The sequence below is a fragment of the Muscardinus avellanarius genome (genome assembly GCF_963383645.1).
Source record: "Muscardinus avellanarius genome assembly, chromosome: 9".
NCBI classification, from domain to species: Eukaryota; Metazoa; Chordata; class Mammalia; order Rodentia; family Gliridae; genus Muscardinus; species Muscardinus avellanarius.
The window spans coordinates 9,462,956-9,486,130 of record NC_137795.1 but is presented as its reverse complement, the minus strand read 5'-3'; the positions used below and the strand labels follow the sequence as shown (position 1 = coordinate 9,486,130).

The window sequence follows — 23,175 nt, the reverse complement described above, 5'->3', positions numbered from 1 at the left end:
AGCTGAGGGTGTCCGCGAACCATGATCCTCCTGTCTCAGCCTCCCGAATGCCTTCAGAGTGCTGTGCGTTTGTTCTTCTACCCGGAAGGTGTGCCTTGTATCCCTGCATCCTTCCCACAGGTGAGAAAGCGCAGCCCAGAGTGGGTAGCTCCTTTGCTGTGATAGGTCACCAAGGCCAGCAGCAGACTCAGAGTTGAAAGCCAGTCCCTGACCTCGGGCCCACAGTCAGTTCTCTATATCATAACAATGCCATAAAATCTAGAAGTCCGTTTTCTATTATTTAAGACAGGCAACCACTGATAATTCCCGATATGATGGTAGATAAGAGTGAAAGTGCCTTATTAATATCTGTCCTCGCTCCCACCCACTCTTTTTATGACAACTTCTCTAGTCCACATTGTGGATTCCTGAGCATGACTTTGGTGCTTTTGCAGCCTAGACACGGAGCTGCTCTCCTGCCCGTCAGGCTGCACGCCCCGGGGGATATTTTTGTTCCTGGGCCAGAGCACACCTGAACTTTGTTCTTCCAGTACAAACAGTCTTTGTTTTCTCTTCTTGACACTTTAGTATAAAAATTTTCCAACATTTGATAGGATAGATGAAAGGTTGAAACATCTTTATAACGTGCATGCATACAGCTTGGCTATATTCCATATTATTTTATGGTATTCCTATTTGTTTATGCCTTTATTGCCCATTCACTTAACTTTACAAAAATGGGTTTGGGAGCTGCAGACATAGCACTCTTCACCTTGCAAGTCATTCTTACTAGAAATTAGAATTTATAGCATAGACACTTTAGGTAGGAGGGTAATACTAGCTTTGTTCTTGAGATTGAAGAAAGGGAGGTTGGTTACATGCTTAGGTGATGTTTCCCAAAAACAACCCCACACACCCCTCTGGCTCCCTGCTCCAGGGCACCGTGCCACCTCTTCTAACAGGCTGCCAGTTCTTGGCAAGGGATAAAATGACCAGGAGACGAGCAAGGAGACGAGCACCTGCCTCTTGTGAGTGTCTTGGCCTCTCCCACCATTTACATGTGCTAAATCTGGAGGCCAAGCTGTTCCTTAGAATGGCTTGGAATAAAATCCTTCCCAAATTATAGAGCTGGCATTTTCTTTTTTATAACACTACATAGTATTTAGGAGATGGTAGAAATTCAAGACCAATACTTCGAGTAGATGGGTGCCAGCTCATTTATTCTGTTTTATTTGTATTAACTCACTCTTCAAAATTACATTTGCTGCAGAGATAGTGATCGACTAACTTTTTCCTGCAAGGGCTAGCTAGGAAATCTTTAGGCTTGGAGGACCATGTCATCCAGTTCTGCCACAGAATCCTGAAAGCACCCATACAATATACAGAAGGGAGTGAGCACTGATAGGCTCCAATAAAACTTGATTACAAAATAGTCAGTGACCTGAAGTTTTCCAGTGCCTCTTCTAGACCAATAGATGTGAGAGCCCATTTCCAAAATTCAGTTTTAGGACATTTTGCAGTTAGCTCAAAGCACAGAGTTTGCCAATACCTCATGGTCCTTTTAATTTAATGGGAGGGTGTGTGTGTGTGTGTGTGTGTCAAATAATCTCTTGGGTTTTTTTGTTTTGTTTTGTTTTGAGGTACTGGGGATGGAACCCAGGGGCACTCTACCTCTGAGCTACACTCCCAGCCCTATTTTTTATTCTTTATTTTGAAACAGGGTCTCACTGAGTTGCAAAGGGCCTCACTAAGTAGCTGAGGCTGTCCGCGAACAGCGATCAAAGCCTCTCAAATGCTAGGATTACAAGTGTGTACCACCACACCTGGCTTTAAATAATCTGTTTGTGAGCATGCCTTTTCATTTCCTACACTAGGAGAGAACCATTAGTTTTTCAGCTATGGTATATTGGTGCCAACTTAAAACACCACAGTGAAGTAAGGCAGAAAATGATCAAATTCTATTTTTATACAGTGGAGATTATTGAAACACAACAGTGTCTGATCTGCATTCTTGAATTGAAAGCTGTTGACAAGACAGCATTAACCTTGGTCTTTGAGGAGTTATGGACTTCTGAGCCCCTCAGCAGAGCAAAGGCACACTCTGGAAGGGTAATTTGAGCCTTGGTAGAAATATCCAGGAAGATGCAGGACTGATTCATCAAACAATCGATGTGTAATTACCTAGAAGGACACAAGGTGCTGGATGTAAACCAACACGCCTTTGTCAAGCTGTGCCAAGGCTATTTAATTTCCTTCTATAGTAGATAGGGAGATGACACTGGCCATGTAAATAAGGAAGAGGAAAAAGATACCATCGCTAAAGCAAAGCTTGCTATTCTGTTCAACAAGACAGGGAAGATGCGGTGTGCTCAGAGTTGAGGGTGAGTGAGGCTGATCTGTTAAAGGACATGGCCGAAGGTGACTGATTACCAATGGCTCGGTCAATGTCAGCCTGGAGATGACAGGGGAGTGGTAGACTGAGGCGAGGAGGCAGCGCTGAAGGAGTGTCACTTCTGGATTGTTTTCTATTAGCAAATTAGTCACCTAACATCCTGAATCAAGAGATACTCATTAAACACACGAATGATTGGCTGATTAATGGACCAAGCATCTTAGAGAAAAGAAAATGTGATTCAAAGTATTCTGAACATAATGGCAACGAATTCGTTATCTTTATTAATAAAAAGATGTACACAAAACCAGAGGAAATTTAGCAATGATGATGTGTACATAGTCATAGGTAAGCAAAATATCTAGAACATTCCCAAAGAGCCGACTTTCATAACAGTATATCCTGCACGTGAATAAGCATGAATATGAGCCATCTTGTTAGAACTGAGTTTGAACAGTTATGTTAACCTGCGATACAGACATAACCGTGGAGGTATAATACCAGAAAACAGATGAGGATGGAGTCAGGGGATCCAGCTAAATTAAGCCTTCGCTTACAATGATTCACATTTGATCTCTGCGGTGTAAGAGAGTGTGGGAGAGTTAGACACAGAAAAGTGAAAGCATGGTTTTAAAAGATGAAAAATAACATCCAGAATTAGTACTTTTAGAAGAAACAGAGGATGACTTGGTGTCTGCTTTGAAATTCAAGAAAGTCTAGCACAGTGCAGGGCAACCAGTATCAGGCGGCAAAAGCCTCTTGATTCTTCTCTCCTTAGGACATAGGGAAGGCACGTGGAATAGCAGACAGGATCAAGAAGAATCCGTAAAACGCTGCCCCTCTCCCCTGAGTGAGCTCCAGGCCCCCTCCCACCTGGCAGAGCTGGTTAAAGCTCAGGTTGCTGGGCCCCAGCTCCAGACATTCTGATTCTGCAGGTATGACCAGAGAATCTGCATCCCTGACAGGTTCTCGGGTGATGCTCTTGCTAAACCAGAGAAGCACTGGGTTAGAAGCCGAGCCCTGGCCGTGGACTATCTGGGTGGGAATCTGGCCTTTGTCTCTCTCACACTGCTTGTCTCATTCCTTTCAAGTAGAATGAGAGGGAGTACACTTTTCGTGGGATTGCTGTGGGGGCTAACATACGTAAAGCTTTTGACCTAGTGCCCGGAGCATGCACGTTAGCTCTCGTTGCTAGGAAAAGATGGACAATGAGTAAATAATGAAGCCATGTCATTCAGGGTAGTCCTGTTCAAGTGGGGACTGCCTGAGATTGCGCTATCCGTTACACCACCCACATTTTTTTCTGATGGAAAATAGAGTCAAGACTAGAAATTGGTTTTCAAGTGTCTCCATGCTGGGGCAGCTGAGCCACAGTCCCCTGGGTGACAAGGCTCATCCAGAATAAACTGTGACCTGCTTTGATCAGCATTACTTCCCAGTTGCAGTTCACTCAGTGAGCAGAATCCTGAAGCATGTCTTTAAAACCCCACCAGGGCATCCAGTGCTAGGCACCTGCTCCTCTTCTCCACAGCTACCCATGGCCAGCTCCGTGGTGGAGCGTGATATTTGCTTTCTGTTTGTCTGCTGTCTTCATCCACCTTGCAACTATAACATAATACCACAGATGGGGTAATTTATAAATGATAGAAGTTTATGTGGTGCATGGATCTGAAGGCTGCGAAGGCTGCAGGCATGGCACTGGCATCTGGCAAAGGCTTTCATGCCCTACAATATGGCGGAAGGACCAGTGAGAAGCAGGGAACAGGAAGTCCTGCCCACCTCAGCCCGTGTAAAAGATACCTGCTCCCTGGATGGCTGTACTGCACGGATCCATTCATGAGGGCTGCGCCCCAGTGACCTGAAGGCTTCTGAAGGTCCCACTTCTCAGCACTGTCACAATGGCAATTCAATTGTAACAGGAGGTTTGAGGCCAGACAATCTAACACTAACAACAGCGTAAGGTTGGCCTTCCAAATGGCCCAGATTCCTCGTAAAAGTTCTGTCTCAGTTTGGGTCACCCCACTCCCAGCCCTCCAAGAAAAAGATGGTTTCTGTGGTCACAGTTGTCACGGGCTAGTGAAGGGTGACAGAGGATAGCTTCTACAGGACACAAGGCCATCACTGGTTATTTTTCTAAAACTACGAACAGTACAGCATACTATGCCATTGCAAGTAATTATGTACATAATGGAATACATGTATTTAAGTTGGACTTTTTTTTTTTTTTTTTGGTGGTACTAGGGGTGGAACCCAGAGACTTTCTACCTCTGGGCTATCCTCCTAGACCTATTTTATATTTTATTTGGAAACAAGGTCTCACTAAGCTGTTGAGAGCCTGTTACTGATCACCATTTAATCTCCACTTTATTTTCCTCATTGCACTTTTATCTCAATTTATGCTTTGGCAGACGTGCTGCTCCTTGTGGGCATGATCCAGCCCCCTCCTCCAGACCCCTGGACACTGCTTCGGGCTTCACCTTCAAAACGTCTACATAGGTTCCAGATGCACACTCGCGGAGTCGGCGCTACCTCAGAGGAGGTTCAAAGCATTCCAAAGAGAATAAATGCTTTTTTTCTGGTGGGGAAGGTGATGCATTTTGGTGGATCAGAGTACTTATCAATAAGAAGGAAATATTTATGAAGAAAAGCTCAAAACATTTGGTTTTATTTTTAGGAAGCAAAAACTCCTATGTCAACTTTTTTCTCTAACATCAATTTTGCAAGAGGGTTTTCTTGACTATCCTACAGAAAGTCTAAAACCAAAAAGGTCTCGTTCAGAACAAAAATCACAAGAAAAAAGGCTGTTGCCTCATGAGGGAGGTGAAAGCCGGGAGCAAAGATGATGAAGAAGCCGCCCTTTATTCTTGGATGTGTCAATATTACAAAGAAAAAAAGAGACCAGTGGAGAAGATCTAGGATGAAAAGAATAGAAATACTTCTTACCAGGGAAGAAATAGCCTTCTGATTACTACACATGAGGCCAATTAAAGGGTAATGCAATTGATTTTGTATGTGACTTGCAGAATCAATCTCATGGCTTTAAAGATGTACGTGCCTAGATGTCTGGAATAAGCAGGATTTTCACGTCCCACCAAATGCACTTTGTTTTAAAACATTTATTGTTGATGAATATGGAAGAGGGGGACTCCTTTGAACTTTCTTAAAATATTTCATTTGAAAGTTTCCAGCGAGTCGAGAACGATTTGGAAAACCACGATCGCTTGTTAACATCTCCTGACATGCTTAAGACAAGACCAACACCCAGAGCCACACAACTGTGAAGTCTAGGCGGATGAATGAAAACTTAGAAGATGTAATGAAGGGACAGAACGCTTGTGTGGGCTCCAAAGAAGAATTTTACAGATAAAGATTAAATTGGTAGATATTTAGCGACACCAAAAAAACTGGGGAAAATATGCACAAAGAAGGAAGGACTATTTCAAGCAGCGTTTAAAAATGAATGCAGTTCTCTGGGAGAGAACACAGGTAGCGAGGCACCACTTCGGTGTAAGACTGGCCATTGTTACCTGTTCTTTAACTTCTGACAGCCAAGAACAAAACTGGCTCTGATCATGAACTCTAGAAAAGTCCCACAATCCACGTTTGTATTAAAAAAATACGGTTTTTTGAAATAGATTATTCTGTGTCAAGAAATGAAGTTGCAGGAAATGGGGAACAATCTGCAATAATAGTATGTCATTTTACTTCTTCTCTTTAGACTCCAGCAATTTCAAAAGAGACAAATGACACCGAACCATTTCTAGTCACAAAAGGGTTTCTGCGTGTTTGGTATAGCCTTTCGGTAATTCTAGTGAAATTAGACTTTAAGCTAGTCACGCAAGTAAATCTTGACATTTTGGCCTTTTGGAAAGGCCTAAAAGAAACTTGGACTATTCCAGGAAAAAATATTAGTCTGTGTTTAAGAACCTTACCAACTGCCAAAAGCCCAACTCCCTACCCTAATCACAGCATTGAATAAACCTGATATGCTATTAGTAATAGCTTGAGGCCTCTCAACTCCTTACGTTAGCGATATCTAGCCTTTTTAATTTTTTTTTATGAATTTCCTCCATGTTTACGGATTACCCACTGTGCTGGGCTCTGCTGCATGCCAGGAACATGCCTCTGATTAAGGCTGTCCACGTTTCTGGAGCATGCATTCTTTTGCGGAGAGAAGTACAAGCAACAATTCAAGGCATATGTTCAGAAAGTATATTAGCGAGTGTCTTAAGTAGTCGTCCCATGTCTGCAGCTTCTCTTTCTGCAATTCCAGTTCTCGTGATCAACCATGGTTTGAAAATATTAAATGGGAAATTTCAGAAATAAACAACTAGTAAGTTTTAAGTAACTTACTTTACAGTAAGTATTAAATTGTTTTATTTTATTTTAGTGGGTTTGGGGATGGAACCCAGGAGCATTTGACCTCTGAGATACAACCCCTGCCCTATTTTTTATTCTTTATTTTGAAACAGGGACTCACTAAGTTACAGGGGCCTCACTAAGTGGCTAAGGCTGTCTGCGAACCGCCACCCTCAGGTCTCAGCCTCACAAATGCTGGGATTACAAGCATGCGCCACCACGCCTGGCTTCTGTTTTATTTTTATTTATTTTTCTTTTGGTTGTGATACTGGGGATTGAACCCAGGGACATTCTACCTCTGAGCCACATCTACAGCCCTGTTTTATATTTTATCTTGAAACAGGATCTTGCTGTGTTGCCAAGGCTGACCTCAAACCTCCAATCCCACTGCCTCTGCCTCCCAAGTACTAGAATCATAGGCACGTTGCCACCAGGCCCAGCCTGTTCTGTGTTATTATTATCACTAGTCTCTTACTGTTAAACTTTATCACAGGTATATGGATAAGAAAAAACTAATATAGTATGTACAGGGTTCAGTACTAGCCACCATTTCAGACACCCACAGGATGTCTCAGAACATGTCTCTGGGGACAAAATGGGATTACTAAAGTACAGACGAAATAAATAGGGTGACACAAGAGAATAGCTAAGATGGTGGAGGTGCTGCTCATTTTATGGGGTTCAGGGAGGGCCTCTGTTATTGGGTGATATGTGATCTGAAGCTTGGACTTGCCCAGAGCCTGGGGAAGGGGATTGCAGGCAAAGGGCCGGCAGTCCAAGAAGAACGGGGCAGCAGGGTACGGGCTGTGTCCCTGGGGCCATAGCAAGAAGTTTTACTCTAAGAGTGAGGAAAAGCTTTGGAAGGTCTTGACTGGTGTGTAACAGTGATGATCTGGGCTCCCGTCTGATGAGTGGAGCGTGCGCGTGCGTGCGTGCGTGCGTGCGTGTGTGCGTATGTGAATTTTGGCTGCAGGAGAGTGGGAAGCCAGGAGATCAGGCAGGAGGCCCCTGACTTGCACCATCCCAGGCAAGAAACTAAGTTGGCGCCAACCACATGCTGGCCATGGATTGGAGGGAAGCAAGCCATGCAGGATGTATTTGGAGGTCAAAGTGACACTTTGTTTTTGTGGTATAGGGAATCGAATCCAGGGACATTCTATCTCCCAGATACATCCCCCACCCAGCCCTTCTATTTTTGATTTGGAAACAGGGTCTCGCTAGGTTGCTGAGAGTTTCATTACACGGTTGAGGCTGTTCTCAAACCTGTGATCCTCCTGTCTCAGTCTCCCGAGTACTGGATCACAGGTATGCTCCACCATCTTCTGCTCAAAGAACAGAAGAGAAGGGGTAAGAGGGAACGAGGAGGGTCCAGGTTTCTGAAGTCAGGTGCCGCTGAACAGACGGGAGGGGACCCAGGTCTATTTTGGACATAGGCTCCTGGAGGACTATGGGATATTTACTTGCCGAGGCCAAGTGGACAGATGGACAGAGGCATCTGGAGCCCAGGGGAGAGGTCTTAGCTAGAGCAATGACTTCAGGAGTCAGTATTTTGCACAGTTCTGGCAGGCCACCCAGGCACACATTTGGTAATTAATAAATGCTTGTGAGTGACGGATTGATGCTTGACAGAAAGGGCAAGTGAGGAGTTTGCATCCTGGAAGGCGTTCTGTGTCTCTTGGCAAGGAGCACTCAGGAAGTGCCCGCAGAGTGCCAGGTGCCGCGAAGCCCCATAAATATTAATTCACAGCAACGCGGCTCAAGAAGGCAATGAACTGTTACTTCAGTGGCCGACCCTGCCTGGCTTGACTGGCGCTGGGCTTCTGTTCCTCGTCCTCAGGACCTTCTGTCCTGGTGGTTTAGTTCCTGACCCAGGCATCTCATTCTGTTCTTCATCGATGTCATTTTGCCCTCTTATTCAAGGAGCTGCCATTGCTCTGACTGTCTCCAGTGACTGTCGTACAGCCCGCTCTTGACAGTTTTCTGAATCTGTCTTAAACTGGGAGCATCAACTGAGTGTCAATTATGGCCCAAGAACCACACTAGATGCTTCCCATATTGATAGTAAATTTGAAAAGCCAGTGTTTACTTTTAGGTTCCGTCTCCATCTCCCTGGAGAGTAAGAAATTTGCTCTAAGTCACACAGCGAGAAGGCAGTGCAACCAGAAGTCAAGAGGAGACCAAGCCGACCTGCAGCCGAGCCCCCTTTCCTCTCGGGCCTGCTAGCTTGCTGGACTTTGCAGAGTCAGCCTGTACCCTTGTCTCACTAGGGGGCTGGCATCTCCTGTGATCGGTTATCAAGTCAGGTTCTCTGTGGCTTTACCCTGGATCGACAGTGTGTCTTATCTATGCAACTGCACAGTGCATTTTCCCAAATGTGGGCCCTTATCCTGTGAACTTAAAGACCCTATCCCAACATAGTTTGTAGAGAGACAACAGAGAATGAGGCTGCTAGAGAAAGTCAGCCAGGACCAGGGAAGGAAGGCTGGGAAGAGATGGACTGAAAGCTAACGAGGAGGGCAGAAAGCTGTGTGTAGAGGGAAGATATGAGCCAGGCATAGTGGCACATGCCTGTAAGACCAGCACTTGGGAGGCTGAGACAGGTTCAAGACCAACCAGCTTCAGCAACTTAGCAAGACCCTATTTCAAAATAAAATAAGGCATGGGGGGTCTAGCTCAGAAGCAGAATGCCCCTGGGTTCAATCCACACTTCCCCTCTCCCCAGAATGTGGACTCCTATTAGTTAAGAGGACAGATGAACTAGGAAAAAATGTACAGCAAAAATAATTCATCATTCAAACGAAACAGTCTATGTGACTATATGTAAATGTGTTAATAATTCTTCCATCTCTGGCCATACGCTCTAATGGGAAGGCTTTCTGTCTTCATTAGGCACGTCCCCCGAGCAGGCAGGTGCGTGGCCAGCAAAATCGTTTGACTAAACACCGTCTGCAGCAGGAAAAAGGGTTTCGGTTTCCCCAGCATCCAAGAGGAGGCAGGACTACCACTCTCCAGAGGCCAAGTTCTGGGAGGCCTGGCAATTTGGGAAGGAATTACAGTTAACTCAGACTGGAAGACAAAGAGAGGCTGCTGGCACCCACCTGGGCTGCACCTGTTCCTCCAGCAAGCCTGACCCTGTATCACCTGACACCTGCCTGGCCGGCTGGGCCCCATGCTGTGTGGGTAAGAAATGGAGCCGATGAGTCTCCATTTCACATCAGGGTTGTGGTAGGAACGGGGCATTGGACTTCTGTAGGCCAGCTGGCTAAGGCTCAAGCACCAACCAGGCCCCAGTTATGAAGGGATCAAGCGGTAAAGGTGGAAAGTTGAAAAGCTTGGCTTAAGAGTCAGAGGAGAGCAGAAGAGCAGAAGGAAAGCCACACCCCATGGTCTTCAATGACAGCGGACAGTGATGGACGCGCCATCTTAAATGGAGTCACAGCGGGCACTGTGACTTGGAAGAGTTTCTAAGAAGACATCTGAAGGCGCCCATCTCCTCTGCTCACGTTCCTCCTGGCTCAAAGGACAAGTGACAAGGTCTTCGGGGTTTTGAGAAGCAAAGAGGTTTTCTCTCTCACACCCCCACATGCACCTACAGAGGTAAAACCTTAAATACGTATTTCGTTATATCGTACTTTTCTTCCTTTCTAGTGCGACACTGAGCATGCCAGGAGCCAAGTTCTTGGTTATATTTCCAATGTCTACACCAAAGTTGAAAGGAATCAGGCTCTCCGGAGAGTCCTGCTGAGTACAGGAACAAATGAATGGCCGCCGCTGTTCCCACGTGGCTTCGAGAGCTGTGCACAGCCCTGCCTGGCGAACCTTTGTTAATGGCCCCGGGGAGAAGTCTTGGTTGTGCTCCTTTAGGTATCCAAGCACCTTATATCTCTACATATGGTTATAATTGTTCTGCTGTAGAAACATTAAATTAAAATCAGGAGTAAAGGAATGTTTACTGGCTTGTTTCCTAAATCTCAGTGAAAACACCATTATTTAGAGTATTTCACTTAAAGATTTATGTTTATTCTCTCTCTTGGTACTGGGGTTTGAACGCTGAAGCATTCTACCTCTAAATTATCCCAAGTCCTTTTTTATTTTGAACCTGGGTCTCCCTAAGTGGCTGAGGGTCTAAGTTGCTGTGCTGAGGCTGGCCTTGAACCTGTGATCCTCCTGTGTCAGACTCTCAAGCACTGGAATTATAGGTGTGTGCCACTGCACCTAACTTCCTATCTTTTCCTATTTTAATATTATTTAACACTGAAGGCCAGCAGACTATAAAGTTAGCAACAGGGGCAGATCAGACTAATAAATTGAAACTCATCTTGGATTTTTTCATAATTATGAGATAATTTCTTCTGTCTAGTAATATTCTTAGGAAGTCCAGAATGTGGTAAAACTGAGATTTCCTGATAAGTGTACTTCCACAGAAAATATTTTATGTAGAAATAGTTATTACTGCTAGGCTAAATTAGAGCTTAAGATGTAGTTATATATGTCCCTAAGTCTTTGAAACAGGTTCAAACCGGATCCAGAAAGTATTGATGCTGTTGAATGAACCTCCTGAGTGTTGGAACTAAAGTCTTTCCTTCTTGACTGGTACATGTGGTATGTTGAAACCTCTCTGCTTCTCTACATTTAATCAAAGTTAATAACAAAAATAAAACAGGGACCTGTGGGCCCTTAGTTTGAAGATTATTATCTGGCTATTAAAGAAATTGGTCAGGATAAAAACAGAAAATACAGTCTCAGTCCTGCCTTCAATTTTTTTTTTTTTTATGGTACTGGGTATGGGACATTCTACCTCCAAGCTACACCCCCAGACCTATTTTTTGTTTATTTTCATGCAGGGTCTCACCGAGTTACGGAGGGCCTTGCTAAGTAGCCGAGGCCATCCACAAACCACGATCCTCCTGTCTCAGCCTCCCAAATGCTGGGATCACAAACATGGCCACCACGCCCAGCTGGAAATCTTGCTGGTACCCCAGGTGACTAAAGAAATGATTAGTGAAGCAGGGGCTGGAGAAACTTCAGTGAGCTGGTCAGGATGTTTATGAGTTGGTGTATTTTTAAAGCTATCTCCAAGATTTAAGACAGTCATGTTTCATGTACAGCTTTATTATTTTATACAGGTCAAGTAAATATTATGGAACAAAGATTTGCTAACTATGGATTTTTTTCTTCTTCTGGTACTGGGGGTTGAGCCTATTCTACCTCTAAGCTATACCCTCAGCCCTTTTTATTTTGAAATAGGGTCCCACTAAGTTGTGGAGGTTGGTCTTGGTCTTGGATCTACAATCTTCCTCTCTTAACCTCCTAAGTACTGAGATGATAGGAGTGTGCCACCATGCCCAACTTCTAACTATGGATTTTGAGAGTACTCAAGTATGTATTGTTTGTACTTGTTCTCTGTTTAAAATGCTTCACACACACAAATGCTAACATAATCAAAACTACAGTAACACCACTACCGCCGAAAACCGTCCAGAAAACATCCTGAGTTTGGGGGTAGTGGACGTTACACAGGATGTTTGAATTACCTCTGCAATATCTAAAAAATGAAAAGCTTTCTATTTGAAATTAGTTTGTAAGTACTTTTAAAGCCATGTCTTCTTTCAAAATATAGATTATGAAGATGTTATATTTGGTGACACTCTAACTCAGACATTAATAAAAATCAACTCCCAGGAAACCTGAAATCCCTCCGATATCAGCAGAGTGCTGACAGTTCCTCACATTTAACAAGGTGCATTGGAAATAGGTGGACACTCACCTCCCGGGGACAAACGATCCTCTTGGGACGAGGTGCCTCTTGCTGTAACTGGTACACTGCCAACAAAATAAAAATATAATTAGAAAACTTCACTATAGACCTACATGGCTTTAAACATTTTCACCTCATTCATCCTCAGGACTGTGAAAAAATAAAAAGAAGAGGGAATCCAGGCACATTTTTTGGATTCTAATAAAGTCAGATCATTTATATGGAAATGAGTCACCGTGAACGTAAACTGGCAAAATTGATTTTTAAAAAACTCTTATATGGCCAATTTGGTGTCATTATTGTTACTGGCATTGTTCATTTTACGGTTTTCATGGAAGGCTCGCTAGAGCTGAAATTCTTTGGACCATTTTAGAGATGAGGCTCTGCTGTGAGTACCTGAGTGGTGAGATCATATAATAGCGTTCCTGAATTTAAATGCCGATATTTCTTGACATAGCAGGAAAAGAAGCGGTGTTAGGAGCATCATTTTCTGAAACGCTACAGTTACATACAGACAACTGGTCCTCTGAGTGAAGAGACACCAAGTCATCATTTCTCTCTCTCTTTTTCCTTTATTTTTTCCCCACATATCACCATGGATTCTCAGCCATTTGATTACTTTCCTGCCATTGCTATTCTTCTTTACTGGGCCTGTTCACATCTTAAATAATAATAACTCTGTTCTAACCTGTTTCATGATACACTTTCAGGCTAAAGCACTGAGGGAAGCAGGTAACTGAATATGATTTATCACATCATTATTTGTGTTTTTTTCAGACTATGAGAAGTGATTTTTCTGCTGCTCAGCCAACTCCCCTACCTCCCCCCCCCATACTGGGGATGGAACGCAGAGCCTCCCAGATGCTAGACAAGTGTTCTACCACACAGAGAGAATATGTATTACGATAAGCACACGTTTATGATTTATTCTTAGGACCAAAAATAAAGAAAAAGCATCTTAGATGAAGGGCGGACAGTCGTACTCTATCAGATATGAAGTGACAGAATGTCTATGGTAATTCAGGCTCCCTGAGGTCTTCAGCAAAACATTACTGTTTTCTAGCTAAGGAAGACTATACTACCCAGCTGTAGCACAGAGGAGCAGCTATCAAACCTCTAGTAGGTGTCATCGTGCCACGTGTCTAAGGTCACACACACAAATGATGGTGCCCATGTCACTTAAAGACAACGATCTCTACATCTAAGATGAAAGCAGAGCTCAACAAAGACAGGGACACCAAAAACGACAAAGAAAAAGGCAGTCTCTAAACACCTCTCTTTTGAGAAAGAGCCCACAGATCCTAGTGGGCCAAGCTATAGGAAGTGGGATTGGGTGGACGAAAGATGTGCCTCCTTCCCTAGGAGCCCATGGATGCAAGCGCATACATTTGACTTGTGCTGTGTCCTTCCGTGGCATGCGTGGAAGGTTTTGCCTCTGTTTTCAGTGTTCTCTTTGCATGTCTGTTGCTGAATCCTCCTTGGCCTGCCCGTGGCTCACAGGAGATACTCAAGGCTCATCTTAAACCCTCTTCAGATTTCATTTGCTTTCTTCCTCTTAAGGACATTATTCTTCATCTAATACTGCATTTATCACCCACATGCAAAGGGCTCCCGTCTCTTCTTAGAATCCTCCTCCTAGAAGCCCGGGCTGAATATTTACCTTCCTACAGATTCCTCCCGAGTGCACTTCAACACATATTGAGTTGAGGTGAGGAGCGTTCTCTGCAAGTCTAGGCCTCTTCCAGAATCCCGATACCAGAGAAGGACCAAACACCATTTGGTTTCTTCAGCCAAGATTTCTAGATATCTTACCCCAACTTCACAAGGCCAGCTGTCCTTAGGCTTGTCACTTTGCTGTGAAAGTCCCTCGAGTCTGCCCATTCATATCCGTTAACACTGTCAACAATGTTCTCTATCTGGTGATTGACCTGAGCAATTACTTTAAAATGTCAATCAGATCATTCACCTTCCCTGCTCAAAACCTTCCCTGATTTTCCATTGCTTAGGGATGAAGATCAAAGTCTTTAACATGGCACAGTCCTCTAAACAGTCTTGCCTCTGGGACTTCTACAGCATCAGCATTCATCATGCGCTCTGCTCAGCCAAGTTAATTTCCTCCCCTTTCCTAGACGCCAGTGTGCCCTTCGACCTTAGTCCTTTGGCTGATGGCATCCTCCTCCCTCTCCACCTCTAGTTATCTGTCCCTCCTCATTGTGACTTCAGTTAAAATATCAACTTTTTGAAGAAGTCCTTCTTGACATCTTTCACACCAGGCCCCAGGACATCGCCCTACTCCGTGCTCATATAATTCACTGTGCTTTCCTTTACGTGGCATCCTATTACAGTTCTGTGGTTATTGATGTAAGCTCTAAAGGGAATTCTCTCTCTCCCTCAGTCTTGTAAGTCCTACCATGAGGAAAAGGATCATGCTTGACTTTGCTTAGTTCTGCATCCCCGTGTTGGTTGAGATGCTATAGACTGAAATAGAAATAAAACGACAGCCTCTTTTCAAAAGAATTCAGTCGGCTTTGCTGAGATACAGATGAAACTAGTCAGTAGGTACGGGCGCTGGCCCCATGCCGCCTATTCAAGGCTGTGGGTTACAGTGCACATCAGAATGGGGCTGTTAAGTGAACTTGGTGTGTATCCCAATAGACGCCATGTTCCTTAAAGACGGGGAAGGTTCTCTACACACTGACATGGGTGATACTCAGGGTCTTCTATCAAGTAGAAAAAGCAAGAAGATACACAGTGCACGATCAGACCTCTGTATCCTCTGCTCTACATCCTCCGGTTCAGCTGACCGCTGCGTGAAGATATTTAAATTGCATCTGTACTGAACATATATGACTTTTCTCCCATTATTTCCTAAACAATAAGTACAATAACTATTTGCATATGTGCATTGTATTAGGTATTAAGTAATCTAGAGATGATTTAAAGCACACAGGAGGATTGTGTGGGTTATGTGCAAATACTGTGCTATTCACATCAGTGACTTCAGTGTCCATGGATGTTGGTATCCACAGGGGATCTTGGGACCAATCCCCACAAAGAGCGACTGTATACATATATATATATATATATGATATATATATATATATATATATATATATATATATATATTCATTCACACACACAAACACACCCATACATACAAACAGACCATACATTTTCATTTTAAGAAAAGGAGTAGTAGCTGGGCATGGTGGTGAACATTTGTAATCTCAGTACTTGGGAGGCTGAGACAGAAGGAGGGAGGTTTGAAGCCAGCCTCAGCTGCTTAGTGAGGCTCTCAGCAACTTAGTGAGACCCTGTTTCAAAACAAAAAAATAAGATGGATTGGGGGTATAGCTCAGAGGTAGAATGCTCTTGGGTTCAATCCCCAGTACCACAAAAACAAAACAAAATAAAGGTGGGGGAAGGGCTATGGGAGAGAGGATCAGAGGTGGCTACGGAAAAGAGGGAATATGAGAATCAGTTGGCCAAGGGAAGACAGAGAAAGCATTGAGACATTCCACTGTCCCCAGACTGAGCATGCCTCCCTTAAATCACCATGGAGGCCACACGGAGTCCCTTTATTAAAGTCCCAGCACTACTAAGCTGCAATCTAGCAGGATGCTAATGGGTACCACAGGAACCAAAGGGGCCACAGATCCTGGAATCACAGAGGCATAGATGCAAGTGGGACTGCAGAGTTCACATCCTGATAATCCTGCCCACTCTTCTCTTCCCACTGCTGGGGTTCCTCCTCCTCCTCCTCCTCCTCCTCCTCCTTCTCCTCCTCCTTCTCCTCAAGACTGGGATTGAACTCAGGGGCATTCTACCTATGAGCTATTTTATTTTTTGTTTTGAAAAGTGTCTCCCTAGGTTGCCAAGAGTCTCGCTAATTGCCCAGGCTGTCCTCAAACCTGCCGTCCTCTTGTCTCAGCCTCCCAACAGGCATGTCTTATAGGGTCTCTCGAAGCCAACGTTGCATGTAGGGTGAGGAGGAAAGGCTTTGTGAGCACTGTTTCTAATGGAAAAGGCAAAGGAAGCCTACCAGTGGTGAGAAAGCAGTATTTTTAGCTAAATGTTCCTTTGCAATTCATATCTGCAGACACGTGAGCCTCTGCTCCCCGCCAGACATCGCAGTTGGGAGGCGGGCGGAGGAGAAAGGAACACGGCACACTTCCTGCCTGCCATGTGGCAAGAAGGATGCTCTCTGGAGTCTTTACAAGAACCCAGAAAAGGCAATGTTGCATCATTATCACCCTGCTGTTTCGGATGAGGGAGGGAATGAAGCCAGGGCAAATCTGTGTCCCAGGGCATTCAGCTGCAGTGTAACCTTTCTGTAAAATTTTCCATTTCCATTTATTCATTTGCTTGTTTATTTTTATTGGTGCATTGCAGTCCTACATCTTAATGGAGTACAAGATGGCAGAGGCATACATGCACACATGGCGTAGGGTTCCTAGGCCCCAGGCCTTTGTACTGGCCGGCCCCTTCACCCCAACTGCTTTTCCTCAGGATAACTAGATGGGTTCATGCAGGTGTCCACTTAAATGTAACTTGTCAGGGAAGCAAGCCTTCCCTGCCTGTCTGTTTATAACTCCACCTCCTCCCTCTGCTCCTCATACTGGTTAATATGAGTATCTTCATAGCACTCAGGACAACTAGCACCATTAATAATAAAACATAGGTCTATTTATCCTGTCTCCCTCCCCTGAGTCCAGTGAAGCTCTGTAGCACAGGGCCTCTGCTCTGTGCCCGTAGCCTCCCAGCACCTAGAATAGTGCTGGACACAGGTTACATGCTTATTGCATATTTGAAATGCATTACATCTAATGATCCAGGGGTCGGAATGCAATCTGTGCCTTCTAAAGAAAGCCTGGTGCTGGAGAGGTGCTTGGAGAAATAAACAATCAAGATGGAGCAAGAATTTTAACGAGGAGGACGGGAGGAAGTCATTCTATTTCCTTGGGTGGCCAGGATGGCTTCCCAGGGAGAGGCACGGATTCTCCTTGAGAGATCAGAGAGCTTGACAGGCGGCCATTGTGGCAGCTGAGCCCAGGTGTGCAGGTAGGAGAAGACCACACGGAGCCCGGCCACGATGCCTTGCTAAGGACCACAATGCTCTCCTGAGGGCAATGAGGGGGCAGCGCCAGGATTTTAGCAGGAAGGCAACGCGAGGAGTCCGTTTTAGAAGAATAGGATAGGGCCATTCAGAAGACTAGAACCTGCCATGTTCTGAGTGCCTACTGTGTGCTGGACACATTATGAGCATCTTTTCACTGGACTCTGCCTAAGAAGCCTCCATGACAACTTATTCTTCCTCTCATAAAGTGGAGGAGACGCCTGCTGGCTTTGAGGACACCCATGGTCTCACAGATATTAAGGCGAGGTTGGGAGCATTCAGGGTGATATTTTTGTAGACAAAATAGAGATTCAAAGCCTGGTGGGAGTCAAGATAACAGGAGTGGAAATGCAGGTGAGAAGGTGAGTTGGTTGTACAAGAAGACTGAAGAATTGGCCACAGATTCAATGGGAAAGTGACTGCGAAATGGAGATGCCATTCACCGAAATAAAGATGGTGTCACCGGGCCATTTCTGGACGGTTCCTCTCCGGTGTCAACAGCCCAAATGCCAAAGCTGTCTTCTAGGAACCCTCTGAGCTTCAGGAAAGAATAAAGCAGTAGTTCATCATTCACACTTCCAGGCAGGGTGACTTAGAAGGTGGGGACCCTCTGCAACCTCTTAAGCCAGGGATGTGACTCTCCTTTCTGGTCCCTCAGCAAGACATTATCAGTGGATCGCTTATTTCTCAGTCAGAAGGTCTCAGAATCCACAAGACCTGTTCTATGCTGGCCCAAGCAATAGAAGTTGGCAAATAGGCAGAGAAACTCATTTACTGCCTGGGTTAAATGTCTGTCTACACAGATAATGAGGTGGTAACCAACTGTCCTGGAAGCCAAATAAAAAAACAGAACCCGGTTTTCTATCTTAGCTTCAAATGAGAGCCTGTCCATCATTTTCAGGGTTAGCTATCACCGAATCAATATCTGTTAAAAAAAAAAAAACAACTTCAAGACACGTTTAATATAGCTGCAACATGTCATATGATCCGAAAATGTCACTTCTTGAATTTGCTTTGTGCAACAAACACGTTTCACAAGCAACATGCAATAATAAATGTCACTTTTGGGGTGATTCACGTCCACCTATCATGTGATGGAATTTGCTTTTACAGCAATGTCCCAAATATGTCCCAGGCACTCCCCAGCCCCAGGCACTCTGCAGCACAGGAGAGAATTCTTGGGGCTGAAGTGAGTTGTTCTGCAGAAACACTGGTCAGTAGAGCATGTGGAGAGAGAGAAGGGGATCTCCTGCTCCCCTTCTCTAAAAGAGGTCTAAAGCTGATAGAGAAACCTGAACATTTTACCCTTTCTTCAGTAATAAAACCCGATCCATCCTTCTCTAGGGACACAATTAACTTGCTGCTGAGGGTGGTATATAAAAGCCCGGGGGTGCTGAAGCCTGGCCCATCAGCCACCTGGAGATTCCTCAGGCATGACCTTGCAGTCCCCTTCTTTCCAAAGAGCACACACAGATCTAGGAGCCGAGTCTGGCCACACGGTCGTTACACTGGGCCAGTACTACCCTGCCCACTGTCTGGGTCTTCCCAGTTTTCCTGGAAACATTTGTGGATCTGAACAGGAAACTGAAGGTGTTCTGATGTCTTTCTTGGTCCGACTCCACCCTGTGCTGCTAGGGAAGACCTGGCCTTGCTAGCCAAAGTCATCTTGATGGGGACTTACTTCTTCATTGTGACAAACCCAAGGCCAAAGCTTGAGGGGCTAAAACCAGGAGGATTCCAGGTACACTCATGCAGAAGAAAAAGCCATGCGCTTTGAAGAATTGTAGATCTCCATTTTTCCAATTCAGAGCTCTGGGATAGGGCCAAAAAGTAATTACTCTAACTATCTCCCAGGTGATTGTGCAGCAGGGATTATGCAGATCAGGGTTGGGAGGTTCCAAACTTTTCCTTAGAAAAATGGGCAGAAGTTCCTGCTTCACCTGCTGCTTGGGGGAAGGCTCCTGGGAGAGATGTCAGCCACCACACCTGCTGCCAAATTGGCATTTGGTCTCTTCAAATGAAAGCCTTTCAGAGTATACCCATGATGGCTGGCTTTTGAATCTGTCTGTTGGGGTCATGCAGTTCAGAGAGTTCTGGCCTAAAGTTTCAAAAGTGGCTTCATTATTATTTTTGAACTTGAAAGTAGCTTTTCTTTTAGGCTGCTGAGACCAATCCTGTAGTTCAGTGGCTGTGTCAGTGTTTGGGGTTTGGTTTTGAGAACTGAGGGTTAGCTGAAGATGTATGATGCTTGGGGATTATTGTATACAGGTAGCTCAGTAAATGGTAGTGTTCACTTCAAAGAAAAGGAGAAGAACGGGGTTGGGGGCGGGGGCAGGAACTTAAGGCCTTCATGTGACCCCAGGGCTCCTTGAATCAAGATCTAATCTTTCCCATCCTTGTGGCCCCAGTGTCTGGCTTAAGGAAGAGACTTAATATGCATTTGTTAAGTGAAGAATTATGTCAACGAACAGTACATATAATTTGGGAAAAGTGGTTTCCAAAGCCCCTTACTCTTTTAAGCTTCTAAATCTGACATCTGTGGTTATCTCCCAAGAATCCATTTCAAACTCCCCCCTCTAATATTACCCAAAGTTTTCCAATCATACAGGTTATATAGGATTGATCTTTCCCCAAGTTCAAGTGGTGGGTCCTGATCAAATTAGGAAAGTTAGCGTATCCCAACTCTCCCTGTCTGCAGTGATGTAGTCATGAACAGACTGAAACTTAATTCAGTCAGAGCTGACACTTAATTCTGAGACTTTGCTTGAAGTGTGTGTCTCTCTGCCACCTGTCTTGAAATAGAAAGTAAGATCCCAGGGTTATTGGTAGCTATCTGGGTATACCAAGGGAAGAACGTGTTATGAATGTAGCCAAGCATTGATTCCATAGGAAAATGGAACCAAGAAAGAAAAAGATAATGTACAGAGCTGTGGTAATGTTATTTGAGTTGCTAGAATAAGTCATTCCTGTAGCCAGTGCCTCTGGGTTTTTTTTTGCTTAAGTCAATTAATGTAATTGAGTGGCATATTCTGTTACGTGTAGCCCAAAGTATCGCAATTGACAATAAAACTTAAAAGCAGTCTTTTGAAGCCCATCATGAGAAGTAAACTTTTATCTCTTAGAAATAATGTCATAATTGAGACTAATGCTTCACAACAAATAATAACAAAATTATAGTCAATAAATAATAGTCAAAGAGAGCACAGACAGCTGAGCATGGTGGTTCATACCTGTCATCCTAGTACTTGGGAGGCTTAGACAGGAGGATCATAAGTTTGAGGCCAGCCTTAGGAATTTAGTGAAGTCCTCAGCAAGTTAGCAAGACCCTGTTTCAGAGTAAAAATAGTAAAATTCTGGGGCTGTAGTTCAGTGGCAGAATGCCCGTGGGTTCAATTCCCAGTACAGAGAGAGAGAGAGAGAGAGAGAGAGAGAGAGAGAGAGAGAGAGACTGACTGCAAGAATGCAGACATAGCTATATACTTTTTGGGGGTACTAGGGATAGAACCCAAGTGCATTCTACCTCCAAGCTATACCCTCAGCCCTATTTTTCTTTTATTATTATGAATTTTGAAACAGGGTCTCACTAGGTTGCAGAAGGCTTCACTAAGTAGCTGAGGCTGGCCTTCAATCTGTGATCCTCCTTTTCTCAGCCTCCCAAGTACTGGGATTACAAGTGTGCACCACCATGCCTGGCTTTTAATACTTCTTTAATCACTGCAAATTGTTACTTTTTAAAACACGTCTCATACAAGTCTCATACAATGTCAGACATGTACTTTACCCAGTAAACTATATGTAAGATTTGATAGTACCAAGTATTTTTTAGAGTTAAAAGAATATATGTGTGATGAAAGAACATGGATTTCAAATTGATTTTTTTTTTTTTTTTGGTGGTACGGGGGTGGAACCCAGAGGCTTTCTACCTCCGCGCTATGCTCCCAGACCCATTTTATATTTTATTTGGAAACAGGGTCTTGCTGAGAGCCTCACTAAGTAGCTGAGGCTGGCTTCGAACCTGCGCGATCCTCCTGTCTCAGCCTCCCAAGCGCAGGGATTACAAGCGTGCGCCACCACGCCTGGCCTCAAATGGATATTTTAATGATTTGGGTACCATGATCTAAAATCAGTCTCTCAGAGGAGGACTTGGGAGCATTTCAAAGATAAGGACTTGGTGATGGGCATAAGGTTCAGAATAGGTTTACCAACCAGCCAATTCAAATAAAACAAACTTAATATTCGGGTAGCTTTGTTGGACTTTAAAGAAAATGATGTCATTTTAGCATATTTTATCCGCAAGGCCCTCAGATTCCTTCTCTCAGTCATCTTTCAGGACCTGCATGAAAATTTAATGTGTTCTGTGCAGTCTTCATAGTCCCAGGCGGCACAGGAGTAGTACTCAGTTACTAGAACCCATTTGCAGTTTGTTTCTTGGTTTCCCTGTGTCTCTTGTTGGACTGTAAATTGCGGGGGGAGGAACATTTCTTTCACTATTAATTCCTAATACTTATGCTGTGACATTCAGAAAGTGTCTCTGAAAGATTGAATGAGTGAATGATCATCTTGGGAACCTGATAACAATTTTCTGAGGTGCTTCTTAGAGCGCCCCAACACCCCAACTCAAAGGCTTTGTGAATCCAGGCCAAAAAAAAAAAGGTCCTTTCTCAGCGATAGTCTCTTAAGGCTTTGACCGACATGTTTTTGGTGTATGGCTGACACAGTCTCCACATCACCAGGGACCCTCAAATAGAGCCTGAGTGACTATTAGGTGGGTTTAATAAAAAGAAACTTTCCGTGTGCCATTAGGTTTGTATCAAATGGCCTAAGCCAGCCCTCTTGCTAATAAAGTTTTATGATTCTAAAGCAAATTTAAAAACACATCTTAAGATTAAAAAATCAAATTTAAACCCAATACACTAGGGTAAAATTGAAATTGTGGACATTTAATTAGCAATGTTCGTTCTAGCTTCCTTAGGACATAAAAGTGCTCTTAAGAGATAGATTGGGTGGCCCAAGGTCACTTAGAAAAATACGAGGTGAATCTGAGCCACTGCCATCTTTGTGCTTCAGGAAAGATCTCTGCAGTGACATTTGCTCAACAAATATTTATAGGGCGGTTAATGTATGCGAGGCTGTACACAGGGCCCAGTAAGTCATGAAGCACCAGCACCCTGCACTGCAGATATTGAGCTGATTTACTGTCAGGGTACTTCACACTCCATTAGGAAACAAACAAACAAAAATATCCAATTACTAAGTCATTAGCACTGAAGATCGGAATGCAGGGCACTAGCTAGAAAGGGCCTTGGAGACCTGCACGGCCCCTTCATTTCACAGACGGAGGAACAGACTTCTGTGATAAAGAACGATGTGCCTCTGTGTGTGCTGACACGAGGGGACAAAGACAAGATATTCACCCAGTGAAACAACACCAAGTATGGCATAAAGACACTGGGGGGAGAAACCCACCATCAGCAAAAATGCCCTGCTGTTGACCATTTTGTGTCTTTGTGTTTCCAACAATAGAAGGGATAGGCTTTATGAAGATGACAGAGGTCATTCATTGGGAAGGGG

The 23,175-nt window shown here is 44.2% G+C and overlaps 1 protein-coding gene across 3 annotated transcripts in view; it reads right to left on the bottom strand.

Annotated features, from left to right (window-relative positions):
• CHN2 (chimerin 2) overlaps positions 1-23,175 on the bottom strand; it is a gene marked incomplete at both ends in the record, with an annotated part of 270,186 nt that overhangs the window by 97,847 nt on the left and 149,164 nt on the right. For 2 of the 3 annotated variants that reach the window (XM_080700818.1, XM_080700819.1), the window contains one exon: positions 12,498-12,553. The exons of the other annotated variant lie outside the window; for it this stretch is intronic. In XM_080700818.1, the coding sequence (XP_080556944.1) occupies positions 12,498-12,553 (56 nt within the window). The remainder of the gene's footprint in view (positions 1-12,497; positions 12,554-23,175) is intronic. 3 annotated transcript variants of the gene reach the window in all.